This window comes from Coffea arabica, chromosome 11c (assembly GCF_036785885.1).
Source record: "Coffea arabica cultivar ET-39 chromosome 11c, Coffea Arabica ET-39 HiFi, whole genome shotgun sequence".
NCBI lineage: Eukaryota > Viridiplantae > Streptophyta > Magnoliopsida > Gentianales > Rubiaceae > Coffea > Coffea arabica.
This window is the reverse complement of record NC_092330.1, coordinates 29,396,100-29,415,953: the sequence shown is the minus strand read 5'-3', so window position 1 is coordinate 29,415,953 and position 19,854 is coordinate 29,396,100. Positions and strand designations below refer to the sequence as shown.

The 19,854-nt window shown below is 32.6% G+C and overlaps 1 protein-coding gene across 16 annotated transcripts; it reads right to left on the bottom strand.

The window, feature by feature from the left end:
• Positions 1–2,788: 2,788 nt before the first annotated feature.
• On the bottom strand, positions 2,789–10,365 carry LOC113713686 (uncharacterized). Of its 16 annotated transcripts, none has more exons than XR_011823301.1 (6): positions 10,267–10,365; positions 9,119–9,614; positions 7,829–7,950; positions 7,193–7,298; positions 7,033–7,118; positions 2,789–5,381 (listed from the first exon to the last, which is right to left on the bottom strand). XR_011823301.1 is itself a non-coding variant. In XM_072071358.1 (5 exons), exons 2-5 carry the CDS (start codon positions 9,233–9,235, stop codon positions 5,362–5,364), a joined length of 345 nt encoding a protein of 114 aa, XP_071927459.1. In that variant the 5' UTR covers positions 9,236–9,614; positions 10,267–10,365; the 3' UTR covers positions 2,789–5,361. The 16 variants fall into 16 exon arrangements, 2 of the variants coding, with proteins under 2 accessions (XP_071927459.1, XP_071927460.1); XR_011823303.1 differs by having other exon boundaries at positions 7,033–7,097; positions 7,197–7,298; XR_011823291.1 differs by having other exon boundaries at positions 2,789–3,553; positions 4,722–5,381; positions 7,033–7,950.
• Positions 10,366–19,854: the final 9,489 nt, after the last annotated feature.

Sequence of the window (19,854 nt, the reverse complement as noted above, 5' to 3'; positions counted from 1 at the left end):
GAGCACATGAATTTTGTGAGACTGCCTAATTTGGGCAAAAGAAACATATTTGTATGCGTATTATGTTCATACTTGTTTTGCACAAATAGAAAGCTATTGAAAGAGGACCCACCAGCAATATAGAGAGATATTGTGATGGATTGGGATCCTGAAGTAGTTGATTAACTCTCACATTCAGGACAATCCACCCTCCTGTTACTTAATTAAAGCTAATGTTATAATGATTATTGTAATTTGTAGGATTGTTAGGTTTCAATGCAAATTTTTTTGCAATAAGGGAGAGATGGAACTTAAGAAACGGGAGGTTAGAGGGGCAAGGGCAGAAGATTTGAATTTAGAATATTTAATTCCTGGAATCTCAACTTTAATCACTAAACTAAGGTCACACTGACAATGGAATTCCTTTTGCTACATCTTGTGTGGTTTGATTTTTAACAAAATTTGTGTCATTTTGCTGTAGTTGCTGCAATTGTTGTGGTGGCATAATAGATTGCCATATTGTGCTTTTCTTCCCCTTCCCATTCATCAAATGACTGGCCAAGACAAATATTCTGCTGAATTTCTTGGCCGAATACCTGGGGCATCAAGGATGATGGAAATAAAAAGAAAGAGAAACATAACTGGATTGTATAAAACAAAATTTCCAGCCCTGTTTAATATAATAATTTCTTTAATAGGAATGCCCTAATTTTGTACTTAAAAACGCATTATTCAACACATGAACCAGGTTTTACTATGGCCTACAGCTCCAGTAACATTTAGGATAAAATAGACTTTACCCCCCTGTAATTTAATACTTTTTCACATAACTCAACTATAGTTTTCAAAAAATATATATATAATCCCCCTATTGTTAGTCATTTTCAGCTTTATGTAGGGTACTTTTTATATTTTAGTTAACTTCGTTATGGATTGCAAATTCCGTTATTTTGACAATTTAGTTTAAACTATGAGAGAGTTATACGTAACTTTTAAAATCATAGGAGAGTTTTGTCAAAAAGCATTAGACCACGGTAGGGTAAAATGTGATTTAACCTTACATTTATGTTGCGGAAAAATATTAGATTAATAGACAAGGACTATACAAATCATATGAAGCGTTTGGGCTTAAAGGCCTTGAAAGATCAACTCTTATATAGTATGGTGTGTTAGAGCCATGTTATATCATGAACATCCATTAAATCATGTGCGCTTTTGGGTTTAAGGACCTCAAAAGTGCATAGTTTGATCCCCAACCAATCAAAAGTTGCTCCATTTGGATTATTATTTTTAAGAGTTTTTATAAAAAAATATACTATACCGATTTGATATATATAACGTAAAAAAGTGATTTAAAAATGTGTTCAATAAACACATAAAAATTTTTCGTTAGAAAATTACATTCCAAACAACGTCTAATGACTTTAAACAAAAGGGAAGCCATATTAAATAAAGAAAGAAGCATTATTTTGAAGGTTTAACTTGGGTTTGTGTGTCACAACAATGGCAACCAAACAATCTCTTGCAAGGCATTCTACTCAAGCTTATACCTGAACAGAGCAATGAGATTATGATGAGCGAAAAAGATGGGCTAGAAAGGCTTCTTCAACTGCACTCGCAAGCTAGGAGATGTTTGATAGTCCTCGACGACATTTGGTTAATAGATGCTTGGGATAGCCTAAAAGATGCAATCCCAGTCTCGGAGCATGGCACTGAAATTTTGCTAACAACTCGTAATAGTGGCGTGACAGCATATGTTGGTCCAAATGGTTATCACTTTCTACTGAGTTGTTTAATCGAGAAAGAAAGTGGGAAGTTAGAGTTACTACATAAGAAATCATTGTGGGAGAGTAGTGGTCAAGGTAACATTTTTATTTTTTTCCGTTTACTCACATTAAATTCATTTCATGTAAAAGGCCCGCTCCATAATTGGGCACGCCGCCGTGTTGGGCCGTAGTTCCGTCATTCATTTATATATATATATGTAACTACTAAAATACCATAATGGAAACATAATTCCTTTTGCATTGTTACCGTTTACTTAAACAACTTGATCTCTTTTTTTTTTTAAGATTTATACCATCCAGTGGATTAAAAAGAAAAAAGCAACATATCTCTTAGGATAGTCTTTTTCCTAGACCGTTGATAGGTCTCAAGCGTTTGGGTTGGGAGACTTGCTCGGTTAATAGTCGGTCAAGGATTTTGTATTGTTGTTGAATGATAACCATATGCTTATTTCTCATTATGGAAGATCTACTATGATTGAATCAAGGATTATATGAGAAATGAATGATAGATGCATTGATAGTAAATTAGTTTTGTTTAATGTTACATAGGTTGTGTAGACACCAAAAATTTTGTATCATTTATTTTTTATCCATAATGAATTCTCAGACACCATTATTCATTATAGATGACGGAAATTGATTTCTTGAAAACACCATCACTTGGAACACCAGTTGGCATAGAAGATTTGGTTGAAAGCATTGGACAGGTTTCTAATGAATGGCCTTGCGGCCTTATGATCGTTGAGAATTTAAAAAAAAAAATCAAATACTTCTTTTTAATGGCCACAAAATGCAAAACAATGTTCTGATTATATTGAAACATGGTCTGTAACTAATCTTACTCTTCCTTACCACTGAAATTTTAGATTAATTTATAGCGAATAAATATTTATCAAGAACAACAGATACAGACATCATTCCACCCAATTTATGTCAAATTCCTTCACTTTTGTCAGCCGCTTCTGAGTGTTTTGCGAAATATAAGGCTAAGCTTGCTAAGCTTGCCTGTCTGCTAGGATGCCTTACCTTAAGTGAAAGAAGACGTGAAACTTCATGAAGAACTATTTAGACATTTACATGCTCTGATGGTGTTCCACATCAGGATCACTCTAGCATATCTACACTTCGTTTCGTGTGTATAAAAGGATTACAAATAAGAGTTTGTCAAACTTTTTTATGCATAAGAACAAGCTAGACCAGCTAGTGCAAAAGTTGAGTCTTTTCCTGGTTATAAGTAAAGCATAAAATTTTATCACTGAAATGACAAGAAATCTAGATGAAATGTAATTTTTCCCCCTGCTTGCTCAAAAGCTTTTCTGCTGGGCACGAATGAAGGGTCCATTCCCCAACTCTTTTGCAATCAACTTATCTGTAGAATTAGACATTAATCCAGCACACAGGTTCCAATAGAGAAGTCAAGCACACTGTTGCAAGTATGTTAAGGTCTAGAATTCTAACCCTTTAATTTCGATTCTGTAATCCTTACACACTAAATTGTATTTCCCTCTGAATGAATCAAAATCGCCTTCAACCTGATCAAAGCTACTATCTTGTTCAAGTATTTCACACGAGTAAAGTACAACACGCGCATGAAGTACCATATATAGTAAACCCTTGCATCCAGCAATAAGATTTGTACATATGAGACAAACATGGACACAATTACTTTACTTTTTGATATCTCACCATTAATTGTTAGTGCGAAAACAGAAGTTTGTACCTGAAGATTGCGAATTTTATTGTTCTCGCGTGACAGAATATTGCTGATAGCTAAGTTCGGAACCATCCTACACCAGTTAAAAGGAAATAAAGAGAGAGTTTTGTTGATGTTGGATCCAAAATATAAAACCTTTCTTATGTACAGTGTGTACATAGAAGATGTCTTTCAGAGGAAACATATAAAAATTTCCTCTCTTTTTATTATCCCGCAATATGCCAATCTTCATTCCATTACTACTACTATTGTCACTCTCTCTCCCTGTCTCTCTCTCTCCCCACATGCACAGTTGCATGAATTTCCTCATTTTTCCACTCTAGTTTGATAGTTAAATGAGGTAAGTATTCAAAAACAACAGGGGCCGTTGTTTTATAATTAAATACAGAATAATCATTTGCATGGGCTAAGCACCATGGTTCCAGCTAAAAAAGCATTGGGGCTCTAACTCAGAATGATCCAACCTCTTTGCAGACCTTATCATACTCAATGGATCCAACCTCTTTATTTGAAAGCCTAAAACCTTAGACTCCTTATAGATGTGAACTGTTTCAGTTCGTTTTAGTGATTATAATAGATAGCTAAGCTTTCATGATTCCTTAATCTCAAAAGAACAAAATCAAGGATGAGAAAAAGAAAGGGATACTGCAATCAGTTTTATTCTCCCTTTCAGATGTCATTAAGCTAAATAACATACCAAGTGAAACCATATCCTTCTAGACTCATATATTTAAAAATACCTAGACCATGCAGAGTATTCAGAAGATCTCGTTTTCTCTTGCTAATTAGAACTTTTTAAGCTAACAATTTTCTCAAGGTTGCCAAATTCTGTAGTCTGTGCTTAAAACTATAAACTATCATACTCTTCCCAACAATGATCCTGTGTTGACTTCTGTTCTAATATGGGGTGGAAAGAGAGGACCAAGAGAGGAAAATTTGAATCTAGAGACCGTGCAATGAAGATAGTTTAATTTCTTTCAAGATGGCAGTTTCTAGTGCCTAAATTTCTACTCCTGTGAGGTTTAGCATATTTTCTTCTTGTTGCTTAGTATTCTTTTTTCTATTGCAAAACTGAAGCTTCCAATAAATTCAATTTGTCCAGGAATGAATAGCACTCTATTTACAGAGAAAATGTCACTTATCACATGATGATCCAGTTATTGTATGGTTCAAGATCAATTAAAACATAGACAATGATTTCAGGTTACTGACAAGGACATGCACAAAACATATTAGTTTACCTATTATTCTCCAGGATTCAGAGGTCACCACTGAAAGCTTTTGTTACCTACTCAGGGAATCTCCCATACTCGTTCAAAATATTCCAAACTTCACACATGGAGCTTTTACAGTGATGCTAGCAATAACACAATGGTGAACACCTCCATTTTCTTTCACAAGAAGACCAAATGATGGGTTAGACAACTTTCTCAGACATGGCTTTCACAGGTAAATGCAAGGTTTCCTGAAGAGTCATCAGTTACCAAAAGTCCATCAAATCTACGGAGATGAACTTCATCTACCATACATGGCTTATAAAGCTTGCATACTTTACCAAATATTGCCCAGTTACTGTTAACTCACTTGTTGCTGGAGATAAGGGGCTCAAGGTAGCCTTGACTAATTTCTTTTAATTCTCCAGTGGAAAAAACACTCTTGTCAGGCGTAACACCACTGACATCTGAACTTGTGGAAGTAAGGGAGTCTGCTAATGTTGTAACTGGAGGAGCTTAATCGGTCAATGAATTCTGGCTGTTCTTGAAACTACTTTCAGCTTTGCTACCCAAGGCTTGAAGATTCATTGGAAGATCTAAACTGATGATTGCCTCCAAGAAAATTGCAGGAAAATTGAATGTTGGTGTGTGACATTTAGCTCATAACTCAAAGTAGTCTTTGACGACCTGCCAAGTCCACAAAGAGGATATTATAAACCAAAGGAAAAAAAATATTGTCTGCATCATTTGTGTGACTGAAAGAGAAGCTGATCACCTTTAGACATCATTTGCTTAAAGCTTATCTAAATAAACTATTTAGTTGTAATTGTATCAGTTGTTTGCCTATTCTGACTAGCGACGAAGTGATTTTATTAGTTACATTTTGCCTATACTAAGTGAAAAAGCCCTTGATGATTTACCATTGCAGTATCATACATAAACCAAGCCATCCAAAACAGGACCTCATACAACTGTGTGACCCAACTATAGCATAATTGAAGAGCAAAGAAAGAATTTTGTCATTCTTTCTAGAGCAAATTATCCGGATGGCCACTGAACTTTTGGAATTGTTGAGTTTTGGCCACTGAACTATCTAAAGTTTAGATTTCGGGTCATTCCGTTAGATTTAATCGTTAACTATGCCCTTTTCTTGTCTTGTGAATCATGCAAGCTCTCAGATCTGTCATGTTTAACGATGAAATCTAACGGAATGCCCCACAATCTAAACTTTAGATAGTTCAATGGCCAAAACCAGACTTTTAATAGTTCAATAGTCAAAACTCAACGATTCTAAAAGTTTGGTGGCCATCCAGATAATTTGATCTTCTTTCTATGATTAGCAGACAATCTGGATATCTTGTGATAAAGGAATCATCTCTCATATTGAAATAAAGGCCAGTCCTTGTGGTAATCATTTTATTTATCAGTTTCTTATAATGGTAAAAGATGGAGTTGTAATGAAAAAATAAGATAAAATAAAATAAATGACTCGTAAATATGATATATTTGTCTCTGCATAAGAAGATTAAGATGCAAGTTTAAGATACATGATAACAACAGCAGAAGTGCGTAAAGTTAAAACAATTATTAGATGTGATCATCCAGATCAGTCATGAAGTTCAAATTGTTAATGCTGCAAACAGTATTATGTGATGTCAATGGTTTGTTATGCAACATTCATGGTAAAAGTAGAAGATTTGCATCAAAGAACACTTATTCTGGATCAAGCCACCATCATCTTGCAACTGTAAAAAGGAAGCAAGAAAGGAAGTAACTATGATTACATCGCAAGCAAGATGTAGAGGATGACCAAAATTTCAGGGCATGTTTGTCCATGTCAAGGTGGCATTTAAAGATGCTTATCAATGCTATGTAAAGGTAAACAATATCATTTTCATTGAATAAAGACTCCAAAAGAAGAGGCTGCACTTTTATGCAAGAGTACCATGGGATTCATTCATCATTATGATATTATTTTAATAATTTTTGCTATGACCACCTTGATGTTAAATATATTACAAAGTTTTTTTTTTTGTTGTTGGGGGGGCAGATAATCCTTGCCTTCATGAAGTTCGTATGACTTCATGCTCCTTCATTCAGTTTCAATCTTTTGCACCATTTTGTTGGAGTGAATATGAGAATAGTCATTGGCGTCCCTCAGCTAAGGCTCATTAATCAATTATTTAGCACAGTTTGAGGTACATGTTTGCCAATTAGATGCAAATACAGCATGGATTGCCAAAAATGTTAAGAACCAAATGATACTTTGAATCTGTAATCATCCTTAGAAACACAATCACCAGGAAGGAGGTGCAAAATATGTTACCACAAAATTTACCTTTTACCAGATTTGACAGACCATTTTCCTTCGAACTTCTTGAAATCACCATCAACCATGAAAACCTGGAGTTCACAATCATTTGCCTAAATAACAGTCAGTTGCAGATAGTTAAAAACTGAGATAAAGTTATCACACAAGTATGCCTAATTACAGTTACCTACTCTACCAGAATGGACAAGCAGAGAAATGCTTGGAAAAGTCTTGTTTGTCCTTAAAAGTAGCGGAAATACCAGTTCTGCCTTGCCTTCCTGTTAACTTCTCAACTGAGGGAAGGTGCAAACGAATTGAGTTTCTTAGAAGCATTGCTCGTCAGGAAATGAAAATAATAGGAAAGGAAGATGGATATGATAGGAGCTCTTTTGTTATTAGAATTTCTCCTGCATAATATCAGTAATAAAATGATGGAATATAGAAGGATAGGACAGCTCTAAAATCTTATGCATCATAACTAATATCATGGAGCTCCTTGAATGGTCAAAATATTTTTCAAGATCCCTCAGGGTCCCACGCTCAAACCTTGTATAGTCACCTTTACCCTACTCATATCTTTATCAAAGTTCAATACTTAAACATTCTTCACTTGGAGAAAGTTTCAATGTAACAGATGCAAAAGCAAATTGCAGCTCATATAGTAGACTGAAAAAATGCAGTTATGGCATATTGAGTAACATAAGGCAAATCTATGATTGGAGATGGTTTTCAAAGTTAGTTCCCATCTGTTGCTTAATACAAATTTTGGTATCTTTAACTGGACATCTAAAATGGATGCCATCGTGTAGTTCAACATGCTTACTGAATTTTGAAAACTCTTGGAGATCCAACACAACCCAAGCTTCTACGTGCCAATAAACAGCTCGTTGCAAGCCTTTCTACTCCAACCAAATACATCCAGGATGTGGACAAGGAATTCTCCTGCTGACAAATGGTTATGAATAAAAAGAATCAATTAATTAATACAATCACATTTACAGGAAACTAGTAGCACATGAAGAATACCATAATGTGATTGAACATTAAAATATCCATCATTTCCCAAGAGGCTGAAAGTGATATTACAGAAAATAATAATCAAATTGAATATGACCCATAGAAAATGTTGATGGAGTATAAAGGTACATATTAACAGAGGTTGAAAGAGCAAAGGATTGCAATTTTTGATTATATGACAAGAACCAGAGGAAGCTTCTAATGCTTAAGGCAATGGAACATTTAAGGGCAACAAGAGACAATTCTAAAGCATTATCATAATGCATGTCTAATTCCTGCAAAGCAATTTCATCCAGTGAAGTTTTTTAGTGCAATATTGTCGAAGGAAGTAAACTCTAATTACACTATATCTCCATTGATAGACTCTTGAACAACCACAGTCCAACGAAACCATTAGAGCTTAAAAGGACATTTGTAATATGAGCAATGCCATAAATCATCCGGACATATGAGACAAACACATGCTAGGATTGATTGGGGCCCTTTAAACTTATGCTTCCACAAAATTCCAAATAAATTCTGGAAAGATTTTCATGGAATATAATGAACACGGTAGCTGTCTACCATTTTTTTTCCTGATATAGCATGACGTTCCATTACTACATTAAATGGTCCATTGCTGGTGACTTGTACTACTAAGTCAGAATCATCTTAATCCTCTAGAGGCAAAAGATTTGAAAACGAAATGCTGTGCATACAAATAGTCCCTCACTCATATCCCAATATTCTGAGACGAAAAAGTGAAGTACTATCATCAACTTTATATTGTGTATTTCTGCATTCTAAAGCATTTAAGTTTTTATGAATCACACCTTTTCTGGAACATTAGCAACAAGCCTAATTTCCAGTTATTCTTCAATTACAAGCCAACCGAGCTCTTTGTAATTGTGAACTGCTGCTGTAGAGTACATTCTTTTTCACTTCTCCTCTAAGGATAGCAAATTATGCTAGTGAAGAGATTGTAGCATCCTTAACCAAGAAATAAAAAAAGAACCATAGAAATGCAAGTCCAGTAGCAGCATTACCAAAAGCTTAAAATTACTCAAAGTTTGCCATCAATTGGAAGGGGAAAAAAAGTGTGTATGAGTTTACATACCCACAAGATTGGGAATGAAATCAGCAAGCTGCTCATAGTCGGTAAGGGCATCCCAAATAGAATCCCATCTACATTAACAACTACCTCAGCCTCCATTCTACTTTCCCACCATGACATCACCTGAACTACACAATGGACTTTTCTCTCCACCTATTCTTCCTCTGAATTATGCTTTTTATGTTGTTTTACTATGACTATCATTTGGAATATGACCATTGAACCTCTATTTTGGTTTGTCAGTGATGGAACACAAGGCAACACACTTCTTTTGTAGACAGGATTTGAGCCCGTATATTATGCTCCTCGGTTTGCTTTCAAGACTGCCATTGAGAGTCTATGCTACATGAATCGAAGTTGAAGCTTTGCTGGTAACCTTGATCATGGAGTGAAGTTGTCAGTTTGAAATATAGCGGCACCTGTTCCCACTGATTTTCGTTGGTTAACCATATGAAATCTAGCGGTACCTGTGGCCAGCTGAAGTCCCACACCCTAGTGCCTATTGTTTGCCATATGGAGCCCCATAACAGAAGTTAGTAGTATTTAGAACTGAAATAAAGACATTTTGAATCAATTCTTTTGTACAAATTTGACACAGTAGCATACTCCATATGATGCCAGACTGTGGTTTCCAGTATGCCTAAATTATTATATGGAGTAATGTAGAATAGATTAGCTGCTCTTTATTATACAATTGCCCTACACAAACATCATACCTTAAAATGTTCTCAGCTAAGGGATAAAGATCACAAAACATGACAAACTAAAACGATAATCCAATTTTCTGTAAATGAATTAATTTGACATCCATAACATCAATAGGAAATAGCAGATCTTCACCTAAGGTGGGATCAAGATTCAATGAACTAACAAGACAATAAAAAAAATTAATGGAAACTATGCATGCAGTCCCCACAAAGAATTACAGAAATGCAACAATCCATCTTCCAAAATCATATCCATCAAATTTTCAACTACACAAACACTTAATAGATCGTAGAAACTCCATTCTGCAAACAAAAACATCAAACACTTAATAAGCAAACCTTGCTGCACTTAGATTGAAAACATAAAATCCACACAAGGAACGCGAACATTTCTGTACAGTGAGGCCTATTAAATAAGAAGTGCTAAAAGGAATAAAGGTGCACCTCACAGCATTCGTGGTGCTAAAAATTCCTGTCACACCCCGCCCTTTCCTGGACCGGGGCCTCAACAATTGCTCCGTGTTCAATTACACGAAACAATATTATTATATTACATATATATATAATATTATATATATATATGTGAAAAGCGAAATTGAAATCGAAATAGGAATTCCGAATCACCAAATTCAAGAATATAAAAATTATTATTATAATATAAATGTTATATTATATATATATATATATGAAAAACAGATTTGAAATTGAAATAGGAATTCCGAATTCTGATTTCGATTTCAATTTCGAATTGTGAATTTAAAATCGGAATTTTTGATTTGAAAATCTCATTATCGAATTCAACCCGAATTCGACCAATTTGAAATCAGATATTCCGATTTCCATTTCGAAATTCCTAAATCGAAATTTTTCGATTTTGCACACCCCTAGAGGAACGTGACCGTTTTGGGTTAATTCCAAATAAACCGCTTGATGTTTAATTGAATCAATTCACCCCTTGTGCAATTATAAATTTCTCCATTAGCTATATTTGGGCGGATGGCCCAATTTCAGCTTGAATTTGGCACATGCAACGCACACGGTTCATGAGTAAACCAACAAATCAACCCCCGTGCTATATAAAATTTCACAAAAAAATTTGGGTTAAAAATAAAAAAACCCTTGTGGTATATCTAATATATAGAAAAGCCCTCCGTAGTTTTAAAATATATAAAATGACACCTCATGTTTTGAACTAAATTATAAATTAACAGAATTCGTTAAACTTAACGGAATCCGATAAACTTAATGGAAAGGTTAACGGAATCCGGTAAATTTAACCGTAAACTTAACGGAATCTGGTAAGTTTAACCGTCGAAACCGTCATTTTCGTTAAATTTAACGAATTCTGTTAGTTTACAATTTAGTTCAAAACATGAGATGTCGTTTTGTATGTTTTGAAACTACGGAGGGTTATTCGTGTATTAGATATACCACAGGAGGTTTTTTTGTTTTTAACCCAAAAATTTTAAACAATCTTGTATACTAATAAACAGCTTTTAAACTTATGAAATGAAATATGAAGCACGATGTACTTAATAATTACATTTTTTGGAATAATGACAAACATGACGAGATTAGTAGTCATAAGCTGATATATAATAAAATTACATTCAACTACGATTAACTAAAAGCTGCAAAAAATTAGAAATTTTAATAGCGGGAGTGACTTTGAAAATTTTTATATCAGGAGCCAGTAATTAAAAATTTTGGTAATTGAGAACATGCGGGTAATTTGATTAATTCACAAAATCATATGCATTGTACATGCTTAATTTAGTTTGAAATTAGACTGTTGATCCAAGTTATGCTTGAGTGAATGAAAAAACTATAATAGCACAAGGACTGAATTAATTCAATTAAACATTTAGGGGGGCTATGTGATGAGGATGCATTTTTCGATGGGATCTATTGAAAATAACCCTTGTTCTTTTAATAAAAAGCAATATTATGACACTGTACTGTGCGATCCCATTGAGTTTTTGTATTTGTTATAGTATTTAGTGTACCATTGCAGTAGATTGTACATGAAATATTTTATTTATATAAAACTAAGTTTTTAATTAATATGATTTTGTAGGACAAGGGGCCAAAACCGTTTGGACCAATTTTGTGCAAAATATATAAAATATAACTTTTGTATACATGCGATGTAATTCATTTTTAATAATGTATAACTATAGAATAAAATTTTGTAAGATTCACAGATAGTGTAAAAAATGATGTACAAAATATAATTTGAACCATATATTTTTTTGTTAAATTTTGGTCATAAGTCTTCAGGCTGCCCCTCCTCCGATTTTGTATATCAAATAGTATATTAAAAAAAATACAAATATCACATGCGATGGTAAGAGAGCAGAACACTGCCCGCCCCAAGTCCACAAAATGGGGTTGAGACAACTTTTGCAAACTATGACATTGACAGAGATATGATATTTTGTGTCTAAGCCTCTTGTTCTTTCGCAATCACTTCTTATACGTAAAGTATAGTTTCAAGAGTAAATTTTATGCATGCTAATAGTGTATATATTATCACCGTTGAATCTATAATATATATGCAAAAATTAAAATTAAAATTAAAATTTTACATAATTACCATTCATTCAACACTGACAGTGTATATGTTGTCAGTATAAGAAAGATTAATCATAATTTAAATATTAAAATTTCCTTGCCGCATCTTGATACTTAGTGCAAAATTGATTGAATTTAGCCAAAATATCTACACAATTACTACATTCACATTAAGGTGACATTTAGGGGTGTTTGATAAGTGGGTTTCATACTTCAAAGTTAATTTACAAAATAATATAATTACGAAAATTATTTCCCGATGTAATACTTTCTCAAAACTATTCCTCAATTTAATACTTGTGAGTTGCAGACTTGCAGCAGGTGAACAAAAATATAAATTATATTTCAAAAGTTTGTAATTACAAGGACATGTTGACACAACATTTCCTCTACCTTTTTCTAATTTATTACCTTGTTGTTTAACCTCTGTGCTTTCTAACTTTATCCCACTACAAGTTTTTTCATCTGCTCATTACTCTTGAATATTTCTTGTCCTTCACTTTTGAACATCTCTCACCTTTTTGTTTGGGTTTATTCTAACTCAAACAAACATTGTCTTCCACCTCTCGATTCTCAATTGGTTATGCTTCTAGCTGAAGTACTAGTACTTGGTAAAATGCATAAGTTTTTATCACATAATTATTAATGTGATTATTACACTATTTTATTGTTAAATTACGATATACTCAAGATGATTGCAATAATGGAGAAGTGAGATTTGAAGGATATTAATTTTGGGGATTTAGCTGAATACAAAACTTGGTTTGGGTGTGGGAAAAGCTAAATTGTTTTTGGGAAAAGTTAAATTGTTTCTTATGAAGATTTGCTTGATAAATTTTTTCTAACGAGAAAATCTCAAATTTTTTGAACAGTTAAATCCAAAAACATAGGTAGAGGGATAGAAGGTAATGACGGCTTTGGTATGTGAGGAACAATAAAGTGCTAAGTTTGGTGTTTATAGTTTGTCAAACAAACCACAAGGAACATTAGATTAAGGAATAGTTTTAGAAAAGTGTTATACTGGGAAATAGTTTGGATTATAACACTATTTCGGAAATTCATTCCATACTTCACACCTAACCACAGTGATACTTATCGTTTGGGATTTTTTTTTACATAATAATACTCTTTTAAAAACTATTCCCAAAGTGATTCAATTTCAAAATTTATCTCCAATGATGCTTTTTTTATTTTATTTTCAAAATAATTTTTTTTGGAAAAATATACCCAAACTGATCAAATTTCACATTTTATTGCTTTTCTAATTTTTTATTTACCACGGTGGAAAAAAAATAAAGCAGGCTCTACTTGCTTTTTCTAATATTTTATTTGCCAAGGTGGAGAAAATATACTATACCAATTTGATATATGTAAGATAAAAAAATAATTATAAAAATGTGTTCAGAAAAAACATAAAAAATTTTCATTAGAAAACTGCAATCCAAACAACGTCTAATAACTTTGAACAAAAGGGAAGCCATGTTAAATAAAGAAAGAAGTAGCTGCTCCAAGTGTTAAAATCAAACAAGACAATGAGAGGTTGTGTGCAGTGGTAAGTAGCAGTGTTTTGATTATGTCAATTCGCTTTTATGCACAGAATTTGGCAAAGATTTCCGGTGCATTGCTGTACGTTTTGCTTAGTTAGTTGTTATTGCTATATTCCCATGTTTTGGTCTGAAAACATTTTTGAGTAGATATCATGTTGTCATAAAACTTCATCCAACTTCGGATTTGATTTTGAAGCAAGACAAATTACTTTAATACTTTTTGGTCCTTCACTGCAAAGCTACATAATTAGTCATTATCTTGGCCACTATGCCATGAGGCTTTGATTAAGCTATTAGAGTTTAAAACTGTGAGTGCAAGAGATCCTGGGTTGAAGTGTCATTATATTTGAATTTTTGATTTCTTCTTCTATTATTTTTTATCATTACATGTTCCTTTAATTTTTGTTAAAACAAAAAAAGAAATAAATAAACAGCCAATAGCACAAACTATCAAGCCTCTTTTCTAAAGACAAAGGAAGGAAGAAATGCTTCTATTGGTAAACTCCGAAAAACTTCACCGCTAAACTCTGTAAAACCTCTTACAAATGTCATGGAATCACACTTATCATTTGCAACTTTTTCCAACAAGCTGTCTAAAAAAAATGTTGCGGGGAAGGAAAATTATTTGTGCTGGGGATCATTCTTTCAGTTAATTATTTTAGCTTACAAATATGAAAAATTTATTTAGCAAAAAAATAAGCCTTAAGTAGATAATTACTTTAAGGCTAAAAAATAAAAAAGACCCCTGTGGTAAATCTAGAATACAGAAAAGCCCCTCGTGGTTTCAAAACGTACAACACGGCATCTTATGTTTTGAACTAAATTGTAAAGGTGATGGAATCCATTAAAATTAACGGAGACGGACGAAATGACAAAAATGTCCTAATATAACTAAGCGAAAAGCAGCTCAATAAAATCAGTTGTTTCATTATTTAGAGAAAGAGAATTGTGGATTAAGGGGTAGAACAGGTATATTTGTTAAAAATTAAGTATAAAAAATTTGTTTTTCGGTTCCAATAAGTCATTTCTGTTAATTTTAACGGATTCCATTACCTTTATAATTTAGTTTAAAACATGAGGTATCATTTTGTACGTTTTGAAATCACAGGGGGCTTTTTTGTATATTAGATTTACTGCAAGAGTTTTTTTTTTACCCTTACTTTAATGATTTTATGAAATTATTAAGGTTAAAGTAACTAAAATAAATATCCTTTATTTAAATGTGAGACCATCGGTTGACAAAACCATTTACCCATGGATTAAATTAGATGGAATGGGCGCGATGTTATGGTTGTTTGATTGCCAATTTTAAATGGGGAAAAAACTGAATAACCAAAATACAATGACGAGTATATGAAAGTCAAGCGACACGTTGCCAAAAAGAGAACGCATTGGACATTAATGATTAATCAATAAATAATAACCAAAAAAAACATTTGCTCAGGGATCAAATTACTTTCATGAGTGCCTCAAGAATCCATATAGAAATTAACTTCGATGTTTGTGGAACAATTGGCCTAATGTCATTCAGGCGAATAAGCGTGTTTGAATTACTATTTTTTTTGAAGTTTATGTAAAAAATTATATTGTAACGATTTGATGTATATGATGGTAAAAAGGTGATTGAAAAATAGATTCATAGAAAACGTACAAATTTTTTTGATAAAAATTGCAATACAAATGAACTTTAAATTTTACTTAGACATGAACTATCCTTTCTAGAAAACTTGTACTTGGCAAGGGGCTCGAGCTGGGAAGTATGTACTTAACACCAGATGGATTCGGATTCAGATGATGGATTAAAATCCAAGAACCAATTTAGGTTGACTAATCAGAAAAACAATTAGGGATATTATGATTAGCTTTACAAAACACAACGACTATGAAAGTCAAGTATAAATAGGATGAGAAAATGGCCTATTTTTTTATTTTATTTCTTTTCTTTCCCTTCATTTGATATACTTCACAACAATAATATCTCACAAAATAATCTTTCAATTTTCTCTCGCAAACAATACCGTTCTTGTAATTTTCATCTATTAGCATGAAATTTTTTAGCTGTTAATTGTTAAATATTTTACAATTTTTAAGATATACAAAGAGCTAGAATTGATTGTAGATTTTAGTTTTAATTTGACTTTTTTTTTATTTTTGCATTGGACTAGCAATCATGCAAGATGATGTTTATACGCAAAGCCAAAGAATTTTTCTTTTGTTTGTTCCATTCTTGTAGAGGGGGAATAGAATAAAGCAAAAGTTGTTTATATGCAAAGCCAAAGAATTTTTCTTTTGCTTGTTCCCTTTTTGTAGAGGGAGAATTTTTTTGTAGAGTTGGAATAAAAAAAGCAAAAGTTGTCTCTCTACGCAGATAGCATCTCCTTCTCTTAAAGATTTTTAAACAAGCAAAAGTTGTCTCTCTATACGGATCTCCTTCTCTTAACATAAAGCAGTTTCCGCTGGTAGAGGAGGAATAAAAATAAAAAAAAAAAAAAAAAAAAAAAAAAAGCAAAAGTGGATAACACGTCCTTGTCTTCACATAAGTCAGTTTCCATTGGTAGAGGGGGAATTAGAAGTCTTCACATGAATCAGTTTCCATGGTAGAGGGGGAATTAGAAAAAGTAAAAGTTGTCTTCAGAATCAGGGAATAAAAAAAAGCAAAAGTTGTCTCTCTATAGAAGAGTCCTTAGAGTTTCCAATTACTAGTTTGTTTAGGATTAGCAAGTTCGTGACTTTTCTTTTCTCATTGTGCACAACTTTCCTTTGCTGTCCAATTCTTAGCATCTTTGGAGTCCATCAAAGCTATTATTTTCAATCCTTAATTGTGTGGAAAAAAGGGAAATTTCCAATTTATTTCCATTACCATGCCCCTTTACAATATGAAAACTTCTCTATTATTGCTATACATGTGTGTTTCTTTTGGCCAAATCTCGATTTGAGAACGAATCACTTTCAAGAGGAGGGAAATGATACGAGTAGTGGGACCATCACAAGTTCGTGTCAAGGTGCTTGAGAGCTTTTTCAATCCAATCCATGATGTTCAAGACCCTATTGGAATGCATGAAGTCGAGGAGGGGATGGAGCGTTAGCTATTTGATCTTCATGTTTTTTTGTTTCTTTTGTTTTGTTTAATTTTTCTTATTTGGTTGGTTAGGTAGTCATTACTATGAATAAATACGGCCAGCTATGTGAGCTATTTGAGCCATTCAAAAGTAGTTAGGGAAATAAGGACTAAATCCTTATCCAAATTGGATTAGTTTTAGTGATTTAGTTTTTAGTTATAAATAGGCCTTTTCTATTCCATTGTAAGGCAATTATGAGATGAATAAAAATTGAGAGTTTTTCTCTTTTTTGTTTCTTAGGAACGTCCCTTGATATAAAGTGAGTTATATTCCTTTGTTCAAGTTTGGCTTATTAATTCAAGATCACATTGAATTGTGGCGTCATTCTATCTTTCTAATCAATCTGGAACGGATGTTGATTGTTTAGAATCCATCCAATTTATTGATAACCTGATCAAGATAAATCCTTCTGCTGCCTATACAATTCGTTTCTTCTCGAGCGGTCCTTGGAGAATCGAGTTCGCATCAGATTATAACATTATTTCAGAAATTAATTCAACTAACTGAGCAAAACGTAGAGCAATGCACCCGGAAATCTTTGCCAAATTATGTGCATAAAAATGAATTGATATAATCAAAACACTACTACTGAACACAACCTCTCATTGTCTTGTTTGATTTTAACGCTTGGAACAACTACTCCTTTCTTTATTTAACATGGCTTCCCTTTTGTTCAAAGTTATTAAGATGTTGTTTGGATTGCAGTTTTCTAACAAAAATTTTTTATATTTTTTCTGAACACATTTCTATCATCATTTTTTTATCTCATATATATCAAATTGGCATAGTATATTTTCTTCACCTTGGCAAATAAAAGATTAGAAAAAGAAAGTAGAGTCTGCTTTATTTTTTCCACCATGGCAAATAAAAAACTAGAAAAGCAATAAAATTTGAAATTAGATCAGTTTGGGTATATTTTGCAAAACAAGATTATTTAGAAAATAGACTCAAAAAAGCATCATTGGAGATAAATTTTGGAATTGAATCACTTTGGGAATAGTTTTTGAAAAGAGTATTATTTTGGGAAAAAAAACTTGGTCAGTTGTTATTGCTATATTCTGGTGTTTTGGTCTAAAAACGTTTTTGAATAGATATCATATTGTTATAAAACTTTATCCTACTTCGGATTTGATTTTAAAGAAAGACAAATTACTTTAATACTTTTGGTCCTTCACTGCAAAGCTACATAATTAGTCATTATCTTGGCCACTATGCCATGAGGCTTTGATTTAGCGATTAGAGTTTAAAACTGTGAGTGCAAGAGATCCTGGGTTGAAGTGTCATTATATTTGAATTGTTGATTTTTGATTTAGCAATTAGAGTTTACTAGTATTTTGACCCGTGCTATGCATGGGTTATATTTCAAATCAAATAATATTTTATATATTTATGTATTGTGGTACAAAATAATAAATATATATAGACTAAAAATTTTAAAGAAGTGTATGCTTAATATCTTGGAAAAAATTTAATCTATAATGATTTACATGATAAAAGAATTATTAATGTATTTAAGGAGAGGGTTAGGTTAGGTGGTAAGATGAGAAGAATTTTTTTTTAAAAAAAAGTCAATTTATCAATATCCGACAAAACATATTATGTTATACCCATATATCAAAACTTATAATATAAAAAAATAAATTAAACCAATTTATTTTCATCCATTTTTAGAAAAAAAAAATCTTTCTCCTACCTTATGCCCCTAAAATTGTTGACTGCATTTAGATTAGCATTTTTCATAAACTTGAACGTATATTTTAAAAAAAATTCTCCGTAATATGTGTTTTTAGATTTCTCAAAATTATTAAAAATCCATCATTTCCCTCTTTTCTTATTCGCCAGTTAGTTATCAGATGCCTTCTACGACTTTCATATCTTCTCTCATGGTACCACCCTCTCTATTATTATTTTTTTGTTATCTCTGTCATATCCCTGTAATCCCCTTTCTTCTTCTCTTCCTTCTTCGCTTATCCTTGTAACCCATATTTCTTTTTCAATCTTTCCTATCACTTTTCAACACCTCACCATCTTCTTCCCTCGCTCCTCCCCTTATACCTAACCCCTAAATTCATATCCCTGCGACCCAATATATTTAACTTTACCTATCATAATGAAAATATAAAATTAAAAATTAATTACAATGGTTGCAATTATTAGTATCTAAAATGGAAATGAAAAACTGATAATATCTATAATGTCCTCAAGTACTGCAATCAATATATATATATATATATATTAACATGGCAAATACATATTTACATATGAAGAGAGCAATAAGAATACATAAAATAATTAATGATACCAGAAGCTATCTTTAGTGTTTGGGTTTTGCACTTTTTTTCAAATCTAATGTCAAATTTGGGCCAGATATATACAAATTAAGTAGTATTTTAGGGTTGAATGTTCTATATCTTTCTCTTAAACTATAATATTACTTTTTTTAAAAAATTTTTGGTAGAATTGGTGTTGTTATTATTGACGGGCTTTTGATATGAGTGCAAGTTTAATTCCGAATTTTACCCGTTGGACAGCAAGCATACAGGTCAATTTGATAGTTTTGGGCAAATATCGGGTCGATCCCACGAGGAGCAACTTATACAAGTACTTGGTCCTTTACTTACTCTATTATTTAGACTACAATCAATTTAAGCAAGACAATCTATAATTACTACTACCTACAAGCCTTAACTAGTCAATTGCAAGATAACAAATGGAGAAAGTTCACTAAATACTTGAGTTTAGGGATGTAGATTCCACTTATAGCATAAACAATACAAATGAATAGATTTACC

Coding starts and splice junctions, on each gene's coding strand:
- LOC113713686 (XM_072071358.1), bottom strand. CDS start 9,235: ATGTCATGGTGGGAAAGTAGAATGGAGGCTGAGGTAGTTGTTAATGTA. Junction 7,951..9,118: donor TTTCATTCCCAATCTTGTGG/GTATGTAAACTC, acceptor ACCATTTGTCAG/CAGGAGAATTCCTTGTCCAC. Junction 5,382..7,032: donor TCTGTCAAATCTGGTAAAAG/GTAAATTTTGTG, acceptor TGGACTTGGCAG/GTCGTCAAAGACTACTTTGA.